Source organism: Atractosteus spatula, chromosome 5, assembly GCF_055471065.1.
Source record: "Atractosteus spatula isolate fAtrSpa1 chromosome 5, fAtrSpa1.hap1, whole genome shotgun sequence".
Taxonomy (NCBI): domain Eukaryota; kingdom Metazoa; phylum Chordata; class Actinopteri; order Semionotiformes; family Lepisosteidae; genus Atractosteus; species Atractosteus spatula.
The window spans coordinates 4,624,224-4,643,073 of NC_142710.1; the positions used below are offsets into that span (position 1 = coordinate 4,624,224).

Genomic DNA, 18,850 nt, shown 5'->3' on the forward strand with positions numbered 1-18,850 from the left:
GACTCTCACCTCACAGGTCAGCCTGACTGAGTGATGATCTGACAAGGAGCACCAGTCCTCAGTGCTCGCTGAAGGCACATTTCAGACCTGTAGTTCAGAAACTGCTTTGCATATATGGGGACAATCCTTCCTTCGCTAGCTGTTGAATGAAAATCCCAGCGATGTTATTTTCTTCAGACTGGAGAATAAGCATGATTGCTATATCTAAAGTAAGTATGACGAAATAGCAATCAATAAAACACTTTGCATGGAAGAGGCCCATTGAGGACATTTTGCTAAGCTAGGATCCTGGGTTATTGTCTTTTCAAAAGGAGGTATGTTGGTTGTTGAAAATGAACAAATAATGAATATAGTTCAGGTGGGTAGCTGCGTCAGCATGCGTAGGCTGCAAAGGAACAAGTAATAGGTTTATTCCATGCTGAAAAAAAGAAGAAAGAGAACACAACGTTTCGGCCGTGGAGCCTGCTTCAGGTGTGTGTATAATGAATATAATAAGCAGAACACTACTTCTAACATCTGTAGCCTTGAAAGTGTAATTTGCAGTGCCTCTGTAAGAATTATTAGATATAGTAGGATTAACATATGCAAAGAAGCCACATCATCTCCATGGTTTGGTCCAGATGTTCTTCCAAATTTGATTTGACTAGGACTGGTTATCACATGACAAAGACCTGTATAACAGTGAAAGTTGTCGTTCTTCACTCATGACCAGATGTTTTCTGGCTTATTACTAGGAGATGTGTGGGGGTGATTGTTACTTCATACAACCTGTGCCAAATCTCCTCAGCACAGTGTAGAAGGGAAATTCCAATGCACGCTGGAGGTTGTTCATTTTATAAATTTCCCGAAAGTTTCTAGAGAGAAGATAAAACATTACATCCGGCGCCTGAGGGATAAATCATTCAAGACACTGAGCACAGCTGACAGAGAAGGAACACAGCTGTCTGCTTTGGTGATCTAACCACTCTCACAGACGCAATGCTATTCTCGAGCCAACAGACCACTATGATGATCGAAAATGGTAAAAGCATTCAGATAGATCTTCTCATCCCAAAGGAACAAACAGTGGAAAAACCCATGACATGGTGGGTGGGGGGAGTCCCAGTCAGTGCTACACCCAAAAGGATGACGTAGCGCAGCCATTCTGAGCCAGTAGCATCATCACGCAGGTAGGTAGGTGTAGGCGTGAGAAGCTGCTTCTCCGCTTTGATCGAGGGAGAGCTTTAGATTAGCAGGAAAAGCACCAATCCAGAGCGGAATTGAACCAGAACTCCGGGGTGCAACTTGGTCATAATGTTTCATCCAAGAAATCAGCGACTCCTGCAGCCCGATGTTCTCTCTTTGCCTTACTGGGGCATCAGTTTGGGAAATTTGATCCAGATGAAAGAGCGCCACCTACCGGTCCACAGCAGCAATCTGGGTGTCCCTGGAAATCCTACTGCTGTCCAGCCCAGCGTTGTTTAGCTTCTGAAATCTGACAAGATCAGGCTAGAAAGGGGATACCTGAGGCACAGTGACTGCTACACCCTCTGAAGTAAAGAGTATATTCCCCATTCTCTTATTTTTGGCAGCGACTGATACTGATATTTTACTCGCTGAAATAAAGAATTCCCCATTCACTTGTTTTTGAAGCAAGATTAAACGACAGTGTTTATTTAAGCTGCATATTGATCAATGTTGCCACCTCTGTTGTAGGTTTATTGAACAGGGATTTACCCTAGTTGTGTTCATTACTATACAGTAAGAGACCCCTGATCATGTCACTGCAACCTCAGATAAGCAGATTCTAAAAGCTTTCAAGAGGCCGCTTACTTTTGGACTTGTAATCTTTATGGCAGGATATGAACATGAGAAAAGTAACAAACAAGGAGATTGACCAATAGGTCAAGTTGAGGTTGGGTGCTGTTAGGGAATGCTCTTGTTTCAGAAACAGGCACTCAATGCTGGTGTCAGCAGCTACATAAGGTTTGAAACCTGTTCATCTTGTCCCTGTTCCAGTGGTGGGCGTGACCTCACGGCTCCAATTTCATAAAGGGGGTGGAGCTCAGGCGTGTCACTTGACTGAACTGTCAGTTCAGCCAGAGAGCTGGGAACTACAGTACAACTGGTGAGTCCTGCTGTGGCAATTTCTTTACTTTTCACTGGGAATCGAAAAACAATGGTCTGTATAGACTCCCGGCCTCACTATGCGAGTGAGCTCTGCGCCGTGGTTAGGGTGAACCTTGATGGAGTGAGCCGACAGTGTGAATAAAGGTGTTAGGGTTAGTTAAAGGAAATCTCTCTCTCCATAGCTCTAGTGCTGAACACAAACACAGCCCGACTTGATATAGGCAGCAGCATTTATACATGGAGGCTAGGAACTAGGGCTAGTAACTCTTCTTACCTTTGTTTCAAGTAAGAATTAAAATAGGATTTCAGACAGATAATCTGAGGCTACTTGCCACATTACTAAGGCAGTCCGTCATCAAGGATTGTAAAGAAACAATTAATTCTGACACAGGGGATAGAAAGTAGGATTAACTGCGAAGAATTAAAATTCAAGTATGATTTCAGACAGATAATCTGAAGGTACTCGTCGCACTAAGATGACAGGCAAATGTAAAGAACTGTACAGAAGCAATTCATTTTGAATGAAGAAGGGACGTATCGCATGTTGCCAAACCACAGTGTCATATATGTGTGAGGTAATCTCCTCAATTTGTGTGGTATCCACATCCATACTTACATATCAGCAAGAACACATACGTATGTAGGTATATGCACCATTTTAATTTTGATTTGAATTCAATTCTTACATTCCAGCCTAAGATTCTTCACTGCCGAAATCTTTTCCGGTGTTGTTTTCCGAGTCACTGCTGGTGCATTTTCTTGATTGCAACATCTTTATTCCAAGTTCGTTACTGCTGGTACTGTAGGTGGGTGTGCACCTCTGTGTGTGATAGAGAGGTGTAACTGCCTGGGGGGCTGTGCACACACACTCTCTGCTGTGTGTGCCTCCCATGATGGTGGTGTATGATTGTTGCCAAGAAATTCACACATGAGTCAGCTCAACGTCACTGCGTTTCGCTTTGGCAGCCGGCCAAGGCAGGAGTGGCTTAACTCCTCCCTGGAAAGATCATTTCATTTGTCCGCCTTAGGTTATACACCAGAACCCACAGTTAAGCACAACCCTCTTTTTTGCAAGACACAGATTTTAAAAAACCCTGAAAAACGCAAAATAGAGCGTCAACCTTTTAATCTAAATTGATTTGTTTGAGTTGTTTGTTAATATCGGACCGGTCTCCAACACATCCAGGGGAAAATGTGGTTTGTTTTATGTGTAAAAGGTTGATACAGCAGCTGTTTAGGAATCCTGCAAACTGCAAACAAAAGGGACATGTTCAGAAAATACATGTGCCCGATTCCACGGCCGTCTCCCTTCTGAACGAACTGAACAGTAACAGAAGCACTTCACTCTCCCACTGTGACTGAACACAGGTCTCCAATCTGGATTTCAAACATGTGAATAGTTTACATATATGATCCTATTCCCCTGCCTGTACGTCTGTTCTTTTGGGGATCTTATTTAATTGTCTTAGGTATGCGTGACTAGCTTTGGGATTTGCCTTGTTAAACCCCATGCCGGTCGCTCCATGCCAACTTACCTGGCTCTGCGATTATTTTCTCCTCCACATGTCGCTCACAAATATTTACTTCCATGCTCGCAGGACGATTGGCACCCATCAGGCTCATGTCCGAACAGCAGATCCGTTGCCCAGTATGTCTGGATACCAACTTTACCAACCCTGTCACCATCCCCTGTGGGCACAGCTTCTGCATGGCCTGTATCGGAGAGTACTGGAATCACACCGATGAGTGTCTGTGCCCACTTTGTAAAACATCCTATCCCACGAAACCCGATCTCCTTGCTAACAGAAGCCTGGGAGAAAGTGCTGGTCGCTTTGATGAAACGAAGGAGGTGAGCGGGGATGAAGAGCGCTTTGCCAAGCCAGGAGAAGTGCCCTGTGACTCCTGCACTGGCAGGAAGCTCCAGGCTGTGAAATCCTGCCTGGTGTGTCTGGCCTCCTACTGCGAAACGCACACTCTGCCCCACTATCAAGAGGCGGCTTTCAAGAAGCACACGCTGATCGCCGTCTCCAAGAACCTGGAAGACAAAGTGTGCAAGCAGCACGGGCGACCGCTGGAGAGGTTCTGCAGGAGTGACCAGACCTGTATCTGCGTGAAGTGCACCGAGACAGATCACAGGACACACAGTACTCTCTCTGCACACAAGGAGTGGAAAAGGAAGAAGGTAGTGCAATATTAATACTCATTAATGTGAGACGACGTACGTAGTGGTGAAATCTGGAGCATCTCCTGAAAGCACTAGATGCCACTATAAAACAATATTATACCAACATGAGTGTAATTTAGTTCTTTTGTACACAAAAGCAATGTCTACACCTATAATTATATCCATCCATCCATCTCTGACCTGTTTATCCAACACAGTCACGGAGGAGCCGACGTCTATCCAAGCAAGCAGGATACACTCTGGACAGGACGCTAGTCCATTTCAGAGAGCACACACACAAACACACACAGACTCACACCAGGGCTAGTTTTGCCAGAAGCCAATTAACCTACCAGCGTGCCTTTGGACTGTGGGAGGAAACCAGGGCACCTGGAGGACACACACGCAAACACAGGGAGAACACACAAACCCCATGCAGGTAGCACCCCAGGATTTGAACCCTAGGCCCCAGTGCTACAAAGCAATGTCCACTGCCACCCAACTATAACTATAATTAGAATTACAATTGTTGCCAGAATAATAGAGGAGGTCAATCTCTCATGTAATAATAATCATGAGCATTACCTGAATTTCCTTCTTGGAGTAGCTAAGAATTCCTGACTTCTCTGTTTGTCCACAGGTTCAGGTGGAGAAAACTGCAAACAAAGTAGAACAGATGACTAAAGAGAGACTGAAGAAGGTGGAGGAGCTCAATCAGCTGGTGAAGCTCAGCAAAGTGAGTCCTTATCAAAATCTCACTGATCTGGGGGTACTGCAGGGCTCAGTATTGGGAGCCACTGCCTTCTTCATGTGATAGTGACTAGTCTGGAGCACTAGTCAGCTAGATATGTAATGATACAGTATACAGCAGTTGCATGTACAGAAATATCTTATACTATTAACCTCAACCAGCTTCAGAGAGGACAAAAATATTGAGTGGAAAATTGAATTGAAAGTATAAACACTTTCAAAAACAGAAACAAAGAATACCTGATCGGGAGAAGACAGACAGGATTTGGAAAACAGGGCAGGAACAGGCAGGGAAGAAATCATAAGAATGATGCTGGGAGGACAGGATCCAGTAAGGTTTTTTGTTTCAAGATCTCAAGTTTCTGGTCACAGGGTCTGGGGTTTCTTGTTATTCACATTCGCCTACAGCACGTGCAACTTAAAGTCAAAACTGAGCGTAGCTGGGGCTCAGTAACTCAATGGCAGAGCACCTTTATTGTGGCATTTTGGGGATTATTAGGGAATCCAGAATAAAGTAAACAGGGTGCCAGGCTTGGCAGGGGGAAGACCGAGCTATAAGGCAGCCCAAGCGAGTTTAAACCTGATCCCCGGCAGTAATGCATTCGCTCGTGAGAAAACTTCACTCTCCCCATGTTAGACGTGGCCTGCAACCCAACTCTGAGATTTTCGTAGTGATTATTCAGGCGTGCGTGGCCTACCTGTTGTCCCCATAGAGCCACACAGAGAGAGAGATCGAGGACAGCGTTCAGGTCTTCGCCACTCTGCTGCGCTCCGTGGAGAGGAGCCAGGCTGAGATTGTTGAGCTGATTGGGGAGAAGCAGAGAGCAGAAGAGAAGATGGTTGAGGGGCTCATTACAGAGCTGGAGCAGGAGATCGCTGAGCTGCAGAAGAGAAGCACTGAACTGGAGCAGCTCTCTCACACTGAAGACCCCATCCACTTCCTACAGGTTGGCAGTCACTCTCTTAATAGATTGATTTTCCATCTTGGTTTGGCAAACTAGAGAGCTGGCCATCTTAAGACAAACCCAAAAGATAAGGCAGACTGCCGGTTGTTCCACTAATTATGAAGACTGTGAAGCACGTCGGTGTTGTGAATTTTCCTTCTCTCCTACTGCAGAGTTTCCCCTCCCTGTGTTCCCTTCCACACACCAAGGACTGGTCTGACATCTCTGTTCACCCTGCCCTCAGTCTGGGGACTGTGAGGAGAGCTGTCTCTCAACTGGGGGAAAGGCTCCAGGAGGAAGTGAAGAAGCTTGCTTTGACTAGTTGGTACTGCAGGTTCACTTTTGCTTACCTTTTCTGGGAATCTGAAATGCCAATAGTGCAAAAGTAAATGGATTTCAAAATCATTTGCTACAACTTGTATTCCAATAACGTAAATACTTGTTTAATTTCAGAGCTGAAAATAGCACAAATTTATTCTTCATAAAAGAAGGCTGAATAATAAATTTGGCTGTTTGGCTATATTTTGGGATGTTTAGGTAGAACCTTGCAGGGGTAGTAGCACTCAGTGAAATGGGACAGACAGGTCTGAGCAGGTTAGGAAATGCTTGTTTTTCAAATGGAGTTCATAACAAAAGTCTGGGAGGGATGACAACAACCGCGCTCAATCGTACTCAGCTGTCAGTAATTACTGTAGCAATCGCTCCCGTCATTCTTCCTCCACCACAAGCTATAAATACCAACGTGATTTCCTACTCTCCCTCGCATGAGACTTTTGCCACCCACCTCCCACCTCCACCTCTGCAGCTGCCCCTTGGTCACCCTGCTTGGGGGTCCTGGCCTCCTTGTCCTCTGGCCAGGAGGTCAGCCCTCAGCCAAGCGGGTTCAGCCAATATCCGCTCCATAATAGTTCTTCACACTTTGATCTTGGGTGTTGTTGTTCCTAGTGAATTATGTCAAGGAAAGTAAAATGAGATCAGGGATGATGATGATGATGACGACGACGACTATGTCATGTTTGTTATATTGCATGTTTTGTAATACACAGATGTGGTGACTATGGACCCCCAGTACAGCTCACTGCCAACTCATCCTGTCTAAAGATGGGGAAAAACCTGCAACACACAGCTGAAAGTGAAGAAGATGAGAACGACCCCTCGACAGTTCTGCAGGATGTGTCAAACGTTGCTGCATTTGGGACAGGGGTGGACTCAGCTCTAGGAGGCACTACTGGGAGGTTAAGGTGCGCAGCTGCATGTCTTGAGCTGTGGGTGGTTCCACTGAGCCGAATGAGAAGAAGGAGGACTTGTATCATTAGAATCTGGGCTGTAGGGATGAGCAGCGTTAGTGGGTACATAGCCTACAATTACACCCAGACCCCGACTGCCATTATTTCTGAGCCACAGAAGGTGGGGGTGTAGGTGGGTTACAAGGAAGGGCAGGTCTCCTTTATACGTGGAGACCAGAACTCACATCGACACTTTCACAAACACCTTCACCGAGAAACCCGACCCCTTCTTCTCCCTGAATGTTCTTCATCCTCGTGAGGATGATCACCACATTAATTATGACAAACCTGCTGAGGAGGATTCACATTCAGTGATCATCTGCTCAGTCACAGGGGGCAGTGATTAGACAGGGCGTCTGGCAGAGTATAAAACTTAACTTGGCCCGTTTGGGTTCTGAGTGGCCAGACAACGTCAGTTTGTCCACCCATCCGTTTTCTAACTACTTCTTCCAATCCAGGGTCACAGGGGAGCCAGAGCCCATCCCGGCAACCAACGGGCACAATGCAATATACACTCTGGATGGGATGTTAGTCCATCACAGGGCAGTCAGGTTATAGTGTTTCAAATTCGATTTCCTTGCATTTGGCTTTTAAAGATGTGCATTTACTGAGGCAGCTTTCCTATTTAAAATCATCCTCTCTCCTATGGATATCTTCTCTTTCTTATGGAGATCTAAGATATACAAAGCAGCACCACTAACCCTAAAACCGAAGAAGACAGAAACAGAATCAGTATCTGAAAATGCAGGGTTTGGGTGCCTCTTGCAGGGCCAGATTACATCACACAGAAATCACAATCAGTCCTATCAGGCTAAATCTCACTCTGGGCTACGGTCACCTTTAATTCATGTTGGATGAAGATGTTTCTCACTCTTCTGCTGCACACTTCCCAGTTCGGGGCTGCACTTTTGTGGCAGAGAAGATGGGCATCTATATGTGAAGATTGTTAGAATGCTTTGCAATGAGAATCTCTATTTAAATGCAAGTTATAATTAGTATAATTTAGGAATATGTTGCACTTATATTCCTCATGTGCTACACAAATGTGTGCCTGTTCATTCTCTTCCTATATACGTGATTGTATTCCTGTATTGGTGTTGACTTCTCACTGACTCTGATTCTATCCCTATTGTTCGATACTCCAGTAAAACCCAGCATGAGACGAGGCCTCAGACAGCCAGTTTTGTTTTTTTCAGATTTTAAATGCCACTGTGGGCAATTAAGCAGGTGATGTGGAATTTAAAGATCATGTGCAACCAAACAGTGTCCTTTATCCCTTGAACGAGTGAGCTCTTAATGCAAACAGGCTGGTTGCCTAAGTGAACAATGTCATGCAGGTGTTACCAATTTCTAGAAGCAGGTGACCTATATGACTAACTATATTGGAGCTCTCTGGGACCTGGTTTGGGGACCTCAGGACGAGATGCACTGAGCCTCTCCAGGACCATGTTTTGGGACCACTTGGACTGACTGTCCTGGGTCTCTGCAGGACCAGTGCTGTAATACAAGTGTACACCCAATCACACAATAATTGCCTGCTCACAACCGACTCTCCTTTGAAATAGCTGAATGCAGCCCATGTGTACATAACACTAATATGGTTCTGTGGCTTCTGTGAAACTCAGTCATGGGTGGTTATTTCCTGATTCCTGGATATAGCGTGGTGAGATCCTATGTAATAAAAGTGCTGCTATCAACCACTGAGAGGATGGAGCTTGTATTTTCTTTCAAAAAGGAACACATGCCATGGTGTTTTATAAGAGGCATTTCTGTTCCTCCTCTTTCAGTTCATGAGAGTATCATTCTGTCTTGCCTCTAAGCAAAGATGTTGTATTTGTGTCCTGCCAGCTAGACTGGGATTATACAGCAATTCCTTGCAGATTTTCTGATGCAAAATCAATCAGCAACACATATTTAGGAGAGATGAAGCACAACCAAAATCAATGACTGTTTTACAGCTGAGAATTGGACAGCAAGACAAAATTAAAATGCAGGTTTTAGACTGACAGGGATAATGCATTACTTTATTTAATTGCAGTGTGTGAAGTCAGTATCTCACACCCACAGGAAGTAAAACTGATATTTAATGTTTGTAATAATATACTATAAATAATACTAAAAAATTAAAACTGAAGGCACGTCTTTACTCACTTCTTTGAGAGGTCTGGAACATGCTACACAGCCATGTTGTTGAAAATGATACCCTGACGCCTTCCCAAATATAGACGGATGAGATCTTTTGGAGATCAATTAGCTACTAACAGCTAAACGAGCTACAGGGAGCAAATGGCTTCCTCTCATTCGCAAATGTTATGTTTTCATCTCTCCTTTTGGTTCAGTAGGTGCTCAGAAAATATTCACTCATTCAAAGAGCCATACTCAAATTCCAATTCACTGTACCTGGCTTCATTACTCTTGCAGAATAATTAGTTATGGCTGATCCACAGGGCAATTTTTGTACTTGTGAAGAAGATGGTCAGTCGGTCCAGTTCACAAGCTGCTTTATGTCACGATCGTAAGCCCCTCCTCTTAAGGACGCTCCAGCCCTACCTTGTCCTCTCCAGCACCTGCCTCCGGTTCCAACCCCCTGCGTTATATAAACCAGATGTTCCTGCCTATCAGGGCTCAGCTTTGGAAGATGGACGCCCGGAAGCCCACCTACCCGCGAGTCCAGGAGCGGCTCGACCATCTGGGTCCAGGATCAGGGAGCGTCTGGTCCCATTACCCCCTTTTATTCCCCCGACCCCCCACCGGATCCCGCTCCGGTTTTTAACTCTTCTGTTTGTCTGTCAGGATGGATTACCCGGCTTTGGACTTGCTTCATTCATGGATTTGCATCGGACTCCCTCGGACTGTTTGCCTCGGCCACACCTCCCCGAACACTAGCGCACCGTGGACACGCCCCCTGTTTTCCTTCCAGCCCCTAGCATGCCTCTTTCCCCGTGTTTTCTTCCCTTCCCTCCGGATCGTGTTGTCTGCATAGGGCCCTGAAAGAACTGTTCATGACACTTTAGCTCATAAAGAGTTGAATTCGAAAAAAATCCTGCGAACACAGTGGCCCTCCCACACCTGGATCGTCTACCTCTGATGTAGGTGCAGTGACCTCAAAACAGGGCACCCAAGGAGAGGGCTCAGAGCCTTTGTGCAATCGCACCATTAACGTATGACAGGACTCAAAGAGTTAAAGAAATTCTGGAGGAGCAAAGCAAGTGTTGCAGTTCATGGACTTGAAAGTGAACGGTGGCTGTTGCTGAGTTCCTCTCAGGAACAAACGCTAAATATGTCTGGAAATAGCAGGGGGGCGGGACCGCACTCTCGGGCTGAGTTCCAGCAGGACTGGCTCGGCCCCTGTCATTCTGCAGAAACGAAAGCTGCCTGCCTCACCGTGTCTCTGCCTGCTGCCTGGTAGGTAATCTGCAAACGGGAATCTCCTGGTAGTTTTCGGAAAAAACAATCGAGGATAAGTCATGTAGGTTGCAATCTTGAGATTAGTGACTGGCGAACGGAGCAAGGCGGAAAACCTCGGTCGTGCTGATGTCTTTCCTGCCTTTTCCCTGGTGTTCTTTTCCATTGGACTCTTGATTTCTTTCAGTTTCTGTTCTGAACCCAGGAAAGAAACGGAGGGGTTTTCAGGTTGCTGGTTTCTTAAGAGTCCGAATCGGGCAAAATGACTTTGTGAAAGGAAAGAAGTTATGCAGAGCGTGGTCTTGCCGGGGAAGAATAACTGAGGCATATTAGGTTGGAGGTCAAGATTTGCTGGTCAAATCGTGAAAGAGTGTGGGTGACCAGCCACCGTCAAGGACAGGGAAATAATCAGATGACATATAAAGACTCTAGTAGAAATGCCAGTTTTTAATTCTTCAGGCAATCTGTCGGAAAGAAGATGCTCTCTGATCTGAGTCATGTACAGTTTCACTGAATTGAAGATTAATTCCTTGCAAAGAGTTAGTATCTTTGTTCTGAGTGCTAATGTGTGTTGTGTCGTAGATCAGGATAACCACATCACTCTAATAATCGCTGGGGAACTTTGAGATAGGACAGAGGTTTATGTATTCCCTTAAACTGAATACACAGCATGTAAATAACTCCTTTCCCAAGATGAATCTTGGTGCCTTACAGGAGTGTGTGACAACGCTCTCGAATCAGTATTTTGCTTTTCCTGAAACCTATGACATTGAATAAACATTACAGCATTACGGATGCGATCAGAAGAGGAAGAGGAGAGGTGAGGGTTGTATGAAGTTACAGGAGATAGTATAAAAGAGTATTTGTGACCTCAAAATCTTAAAATGATTAACATTCCAATCATGAATACTGTATGTCAAAGACACTGTTTTTCTTTTGTGAATGTGTGGGTCAATGAACTGAATGTCTTTGCCCTGTTTGTGCAGTGCTGCAATATTTCCTTCCCTGAAATGAATTTTTGAGGAGCAACTTTGAGATGTGGCTTAACATGCACATCTGTGAAGAGAGATTCACATGTACATCACAATCAGTGAGAGCTGAGTGTAGCCCTACAACAGAGAAAAGGATCTTTGTAACCTTTTCCTAACATTGAACGTCTAACAGCTGAAGCAGAAATGATCGTTTTAAATGAATCATTTCATCTGTTTAAATGACAGATTTTTGGAACACATTTGCTAAAATCCAAATCCAATCCGGATTTATTTAATAAACCAATTACAGAACAGATAGCTTCCGCTCCTATAATGTGCATTTCAAGCTGTCTTGCGTAACAACTAAAGAAATATTTGTGCTGCCAATATCACACAAGTGCAAATCGGATCATTTTAAAGGCATATTTTAAGGGAAATCGTGATTTTGGTCTTTTTTGTGTGTTGCAATGCAAGATTTTGGTGCTAAAATACTAGACTAGTCTTAACATATTTAAGGCAACTTCCAGCGCTGAACCTTGGGAAACCTGCAGCACCAGTTGGCCAGCAGCATGCTGGGAGAGGCTGGGCCATTCCTGTGCTGCTGTAGTTGTGTGACTATGCTTTGTTTGCTCTCCCTGATACAATATTGATTTAACACTTGGTGGCCACCCTGACCCAACTGCTGTTGACAGACCGGGTCTCCTGGGCAGCTTCAGAGCGCACCAGGAATGGACACAAAAAGCCCGTTTGATCAAATTAAAAAAACAAAAGCACTGAGAAAGCAGCACAACCAACCTACATACTCATTCACGATTAATGACAACGCCCCAAAATCAGAGCGTAACGAGCTATTGTGGAGTGGATATTTGGCTTAACCCGCTTGGCTGAGGGCCGACCTGGCCGTAGGACGAGGAGGCCAGGACCCCCACACAGGGTGACCAAGGGGCAGCTGCGGAGGTGGAGTTGGGGTGGAGGTGGGATGCAAAAGTCGCACGCGAGGGAGAGAGATATCACGTTGGTAATTATAGTGTTCGGTGGAGGAAGGACGAAGGGAGTGGTTGCTAATCACTGACAGCTGGGAATGATTGAGCATGGTTGTTGTCATCCTTCTCGAACTTTAGTTAAATAAACTCCATTTCTTGCATGCAAAAGGGCATTGTGCTGTGCGATTGCATGAAAGGGGCTCCTTAATTCCTGTCCATTCCTTCATTGTTCGGGGAACTCTTGTGAGCCCTGCCTGGTGTCACATGATCCCAAGTTGCCCCCTGTGGCTGGCTGGGGCTCGGTGTCTGCTCAGATCTCAGAGCCTCCCCGCTTCCTGCTTCGCCACAGGTGAGACCCGCCCCCGCCGCGAGGAGACGATTGATGTGCTTGTTGAGATCTGACCCAGAGGGACTTGTTCACTTCTGCTGTTCATGCTAATGCTTAACCTTCTGGCAATCTGAGGGAAATCCGCCAGCTTCCGAGCTGTGGCTCAGCGGGAAATACTGCCATCCAGTGATTCAGGTGGCATTGATCAGTTCAGACCAATGACCAATTCAGACATTGGTCAGTCTTTTCCTGACATACAGTAGTAGAGAAAAGTAGGGGCTGACTTGTCTACAAAATGTATATCTCTTTATTAACAACACTAGAAGGATTTTGTACCACAGTATATTTATCCAAATACATGCTCACCCTCGATTTGCTTCCAAACTGAGATCATTGTTTTATTTTTATTATTTTACATTAGTTTAGGATTTTTTCTTTCATCCCAATGAAAGAAAATATTCCACACAAGCAAAATGCTTTTGGGAAAAGATCATGATTGTGGCGGGGCTTTGTCTCTTTGTATTTCTTTTAAAAACTAGTCTTGCATCAGGCCGCTTACACAATATTTATTTCTTTTGGAAATGCGACTCACTTTGTGCACACTACTGCTCAAGATCAATAATATAAATTATTTTTCGACCAACCTTGACCTTGCCTTTCTGAAGGGCTGTGCTAACAAAGCAGAGTATCCAACAACTGTATGTACCTAAGTAACTTGTTAGCAATCAATTAATAATGAAGTAAAACAGTTAGTATTACACAGAATAAAGAGAGAAACGATAAAGAAGTTAATGGAACGTATTCAATAACGGTCACCATTTAACGTCATGCTCAGAGCAGACCTTTAAATTCACAAGACACAGTGATATTTCTCCTTGTCCTGTAGGAATGGACTCCCCGAGTGATGAGGAAGGGGATTTCCCCTCGGGGACCGGGATGCCCCAGATTGTAGACGAAAGCCACCTGAAGTGCTCCATTTGCCTGGACGTATTCGACAAGCCCGTCTCCACGCTGTGCGGCCACAACTTCTGCCAGAAATGCCTTCAGCAGCACCTCTTCTACAGAGACGAGTGCCCCTTGTGCAAGACGTTCCTTCTTACGAGGCCTGACCTCCACATCAACACGACCTTGTCCGAGATCGCCGAGCGGTTCAGGAAGTCGGCGAACAGGATCCCGGAGAACGGCTTCGCTCGGCCCGAAGACGTGGCCTGTGATGTGTGCCGGGGGAGGAAGCAGAAGGCAGACAAGTCCTGTCTGGTGTGTCTGACCTCCTACTGCCGGGCCCACCTCCGGCCTCACTCTACGGTGAAGAGGCTGACCAAGCACAAGCTGGTGGTCCCGGTCAGAGACCTGGAGGACAGGATGTGTGCGGACCACGAGCGCCCCCTCGACCTCTTCTGCAGAGACGAGCAGGTCTGCATCTGCGTGAGGTGCATCGATGTGTCCCACAAGACGCACGAGTGCGTCTCTGCTGAGACGGAGTGCAGAAAAAGAAAGGTACAGCCTTACACAACAGCTGAAAGCATTCCTGTACCCTGTATCCTGTACTGTTTGCAATGCTTTATAGGCAGCCACATTTTACAATGTGTCCAACAAAATCCCATGAAGCATTTGAAAACAATAAGAAATAGTATTATAAAAGAAGTTATAATAAAAATTTTAGAGGAGGGCTGGATCCTAATTTCCCACACTTCCACCTGCTGATACAGTATAATTGTCTAAGCTATTTACAGTGGTGAGACAAGAAAGAGACTGGGAGACCATTTCAAGGAACATGTCATGGCTGTGAGGTTCAAAGATCTCTCTAAACCCATAGTTTCTCATTTCAATTCTAATGGCCATAATCATACTGATCTCTCTGTCTCTGTTCTCACACAGGGGTTTTGGAACTCCTATAGCAGAAAGACATCCTAAACCAAAATGATCCTGAAAGTGAAACTAGGATCACACCTTCCCCGTTCTCCCAACGACAGACTCGTTTCCTTCTAATCCTCTCTATTCATCTGCAGGTTTAGACTTCACACCTCTCTTCACCCCTCTCTCGACTTCGCACCACCTGAGTGTCGATTCTGCTCCTCTCCTGCTCCCGCCTCCTCTCCACTCCCGGCTTCTGTTCTCCCCTGCTTTATCTACTGCCGGTTTTCTTCTCTCCCTCACACCTGAAGAAGGCTCCACAACCGAAACGTTGTGTGTCTTTTCTTTTCAGCGTGAAATAAACCTTCACCTGTTCTTTCTACAGTATATATACAGTAAGTGTTGCACTCTGGACTTCCTGTAGCGCATCTCTCTTGTATCCCTTCTGCAACCCCATCTGCACCCCTGCAACAACCGCCTACTGTAGCTCAACGCTGGCAATACAGCTACAGTATGCCAAGTATACTCTGCATATCTCATCTCTCTCATGCACTTATTAGGATCTAACCAAACCACTGAAATATTTAATAGAGCGCAATCATCCAACTAGATCTGGGCAAGGGATGCTACAGTGATGGCTCCGTGTTTCAGCCATTGTTATGTGAATTTAAAACATAATTCCTTTGACAGTATTCCTGCTGATCCATTTATTTGATTTTACTGGGAATGCTCAAGCCCCCTCTGGCTGAGTTTCTGTCCTCCCACAATGTAATGGGCGAGATATAATCCATTACCCGAAAGTCTGCAGGTTCTTATGACAGGAGCGAACTGAGAAATGTAATCTTGTTACAGGAACTAGTTATTTTCTCATGTAATGGAGTTCAAGCACTGAAATAGTTAAAGAAGCAATATCAGCATAAAACTCTGCTGTGGCAAGGGTGTGGTGAAGTTATCTGCTGTCTAGGGAGTAGCACTGTGTGTCCTCAGAGCCCATGAGTAACTGGGATCGAATCTCAGCAGGGGCAGGGCAAATCTACCAGCATTACGCTCGGTTTATGAAAGTGTACGTGTTTAGACTCCCGGAAGAGGTGCACTTTCAAGTGCCCGATGTGCACTTTCAAAACGTGTAGCAATCCTTCCCCACAAAAAAGGTGTGGGAGATTGTGTGGGAGATTGAACGCTCTTGTAAACCTAGGCAGTGATGTCACCAGAGCAGCCTCATGTTATACTATAAGCTAAGTTACACTCCAGCTGTCTGCACTCCCTCAAAACTCCAAAGTAAACTCAGTGAGTGATAGGTGATAGCTTCTATAAACAATCCATTTTGAATTGTTTCATTCCTAAAAGGAGTCAAAGCAAATGTTCTTGTGCACACTGGTTCTCCACAGGCTGAGCTGGGCGTTACACAAGGAAAGATGGAACAGATGATCAAGGACAGACAGGAGAAGGTGGACGAAATCAAGGAGCTGATAGATCTCAGCAAAGTGAGTCCTGTCCAGTTCTTTAGCAAGGGCTATCAAATGGAGTTCTGCAGGGCTCAGTGTTGGGGCAACTGACCACCAACTGAATAATCTTTGAACAGTGGTTCCTTATCTTTCTGAGCAAGCCAGATCTTTAGAGAAATGTTCTACTTGTGAACATTATGTCCTTATATATGAATTCCCCGCCCTTGAATTGTATGAGTACATAATTCTGCATGAGTTTCTGCCACTAGTGTAGTGGACAGTAATTGCAGTACATGCATGCTATCTCTCATTCACTGGAAATTCCCTGCAAATCCAGCTTCATCATCATACTTTCCAGTGGAATCATGCAGTAGTCTAAAGAAAACACCTGGGCAGTTTCTCTGTTCTTCTGCAGAGGCAGAATAGCAATCTGATTTATATATTGTAATATTTCTTTCTTTAACACACAAGACATCCACCAATAAAGAAATGGAGGACATCAAGGAAGTCTTTCAAGCAGTGATCTGTGCTGTGCAGAAAGCCCAGGACGATATAATCAAGCCCATGGAAGAGAAGCAGAAAGAGGTAGAGGGAGAGGCAGAAGGGCTCATTAAAGAGCTGGAGGAGGAAATTACGGAGCTCAGGAAGAGAATCTCTGGGCTGGAGGAGCTCTCATCAAATGAGGACCACATCCACTTCCTTCAGGTGATACGAGAGAAAGAGAAGGGACATGCATGGCACAAACGTTACCAAAAAAAACAATATTTCCATTTAGAATCCTCCAAAGTGACACCACATTTTCCTTTCTTTCCTGCCACAGAACATCCCCGCTTTGCAGCCCCCTCCAAAATCCAAGGACTGGTCTGACATCACTGTCGATACTGACTTATGTCTGGGGACTGTGAGGACCCCAGTGTCCGAATTGCTGGAAAGCATCAACAAGGAACTTGAGAAACTGTCTGCCATTGGTAGGTAGATGTACCGTTGTAAATCGCTTTCAAAGTGACATTTTAGGGTGGCTCTGTGGCTTAGGATCTGTGCCTGTGGCTGGAAAGTTGCCGGTTCAAATCCTGCAGCCGGCAGAGGAATCCTACTCTGTTGGGCCCCTGAGCAAGGCCCTTAACCCCAGCTGCTCCAGGGGTGCTGTACAATGGCTGACCCTGCGCTCTGACCCCCAGCTTCTCTCCCTGTCTGTGTGTCTCATGGAGAGCAAGCTGGGGTATGTTAAAAGACAAATTCCTAATGCAAGAAATTGTATAGGGTTAATAAAGTGATGTTGTTATTATTATTTAAACTTTCCTGCTACAGAAAACAACACATGCAACAGCAAATGAGCACGTGCAGTTAGTCCACAAGGATTCGTGCAGAGCAAGAGTGAAGCATAGTGGGGGGCTCAGATCTTTCTTCACAAGCTTCACAGGTGCAATACAGTAGGATAATATGAATTTCTAACTTGGGAAATATATCTGTAATGTAAAAGTTCTTTCATTGGGTTACTTCAACCACCATATATGGAGCTCATAAAGATAGAAAAGCAGCTTATTGTACAACTGAGTCTCAGGAAGTTCTGACAGAGACAGACGTGTGATTAATGGGAACCACTGTTACTCATGCCTGCTGCTTGTAGGCATTAGCAGACTCATGTATGTTGGGCAGCACAGTGGTGCAGCGGTTAGTTTTGCCGCCTTGTGGCACTGGGGCCCTGGACTTAGTTCCTGGATTGTTTGTACGTTCTCCTCACCTGTGTGTGGTTGACTCCCACAGCCCAAAGACATGCTGGCTGGTTAATTGTCTTCTGTAGAATTGGCCCTGGTGAGACCATGTGCACATCTTTGTCAGTCTGCCCTTTTTAATGGACTGGCATCCTATCAATCCAGGAACTGAGTCCAGGGCCCCAGTGCTACAAGGCGGCAATACTAACCGCTGCACCACTGTGCTTCTTTCTTTCTTACCAAAAACTCAAACACACATTGAAATCTACCTCTACCTTACATGTCAAAAAGCTCTTGTGCACTCCCCATAATTTCTATTCTTTTATTTCATTCTGTTGATGCATGTTTTTGCACATCTGATGTTGTTTTTGCACATTACCTGTTACCTTTTTGTTGTTTTGCACATTGCCTGTTGTTGTTTTTTGCACACTGCCTGTTGTCTCTGTCTTTCTTTTACTATACAATTCTATTGTTGTTTTTTTTAACTACGTATCGTCCGAGAGCTAGCTATATAGCATTTCGTTATACCATATACCTGTTTATGAGTACAATGACAATAAACTTGAACTTGAACTTGATCCTGTCTGGGGCAGATCCTGCCTTGCGTCTGTTGCTTGCTGGGGTTAGGTTCCGGTTCCCCCCAGAGCCCGGAATGGGAACGAGCAATTGGAAAAATGGCTGGATGTACTTATCTCCATCCTCTGTGTCTTTGGTGTTGTTTGCATGGCTTCACTTTTTAAGACTCTGACGGAACAGGAAGCTGCATTTTCCAACGTTCCATGTTTTATGCCCTCTACATGATAATGTCCCTGACTACGCATTCGTTATTTTTTCAGAACTGAAGAGGATTCGGAAGTACTCAGGTACGGTTGGCCGTCGGACTCCGCGGTCGTCAGATC

The 18,850-nt window shown here is 45.2% G+C and overlaps 1 protein-coding gene across 3 annotated transcripts in view; it reads left to right on the forward strand.

Annotated features, from left to right (window-relative positions):
• LOC148833620 (E3 ubiquitin-protein ligase TRIM39-like) overlaps nt 1-18,850 on the forward strand; it is a 29,463-nt gene that overhangs the window by 8,377 nt on the left and 2,236 nt on the right. Inside the window, exons 1-6 of one of the 3 annotated variants that reach the window (XM_088915463.1) lie at nt 10,624-10,658; nt 13,827-14,437; nt 16,183-16,278; nt 16,711-16,944; nt 17,060-17,207; nt 18,788-18,814. In XM_088915463.1, the coding sequence (XP_088771589.1) occupies nt 13,829-14,437; nt 16,183-16,278; nt 16,711-16,944; nt 17,060-17,207; nt 18,788-18,814 (1,114 nt within the window). In that variant the 5' untranslated portion in view covers nt 10,624-10,658; nt 13,827-13,828. Of the gene's footprint in view, nt 10,659-11,439; nt 11,479-12,927; nt 12,962-13,826; nt 14,438-16,182; nt 16,279-16,710; nt 16,945-17,059; nt 17,208-18,787; nt 18,815-18,850 lie in introns of those variants that run through there. The other 2 variants (XM_088915465.1, XM_088915464.1) reach the window with 2 other exon arrangements.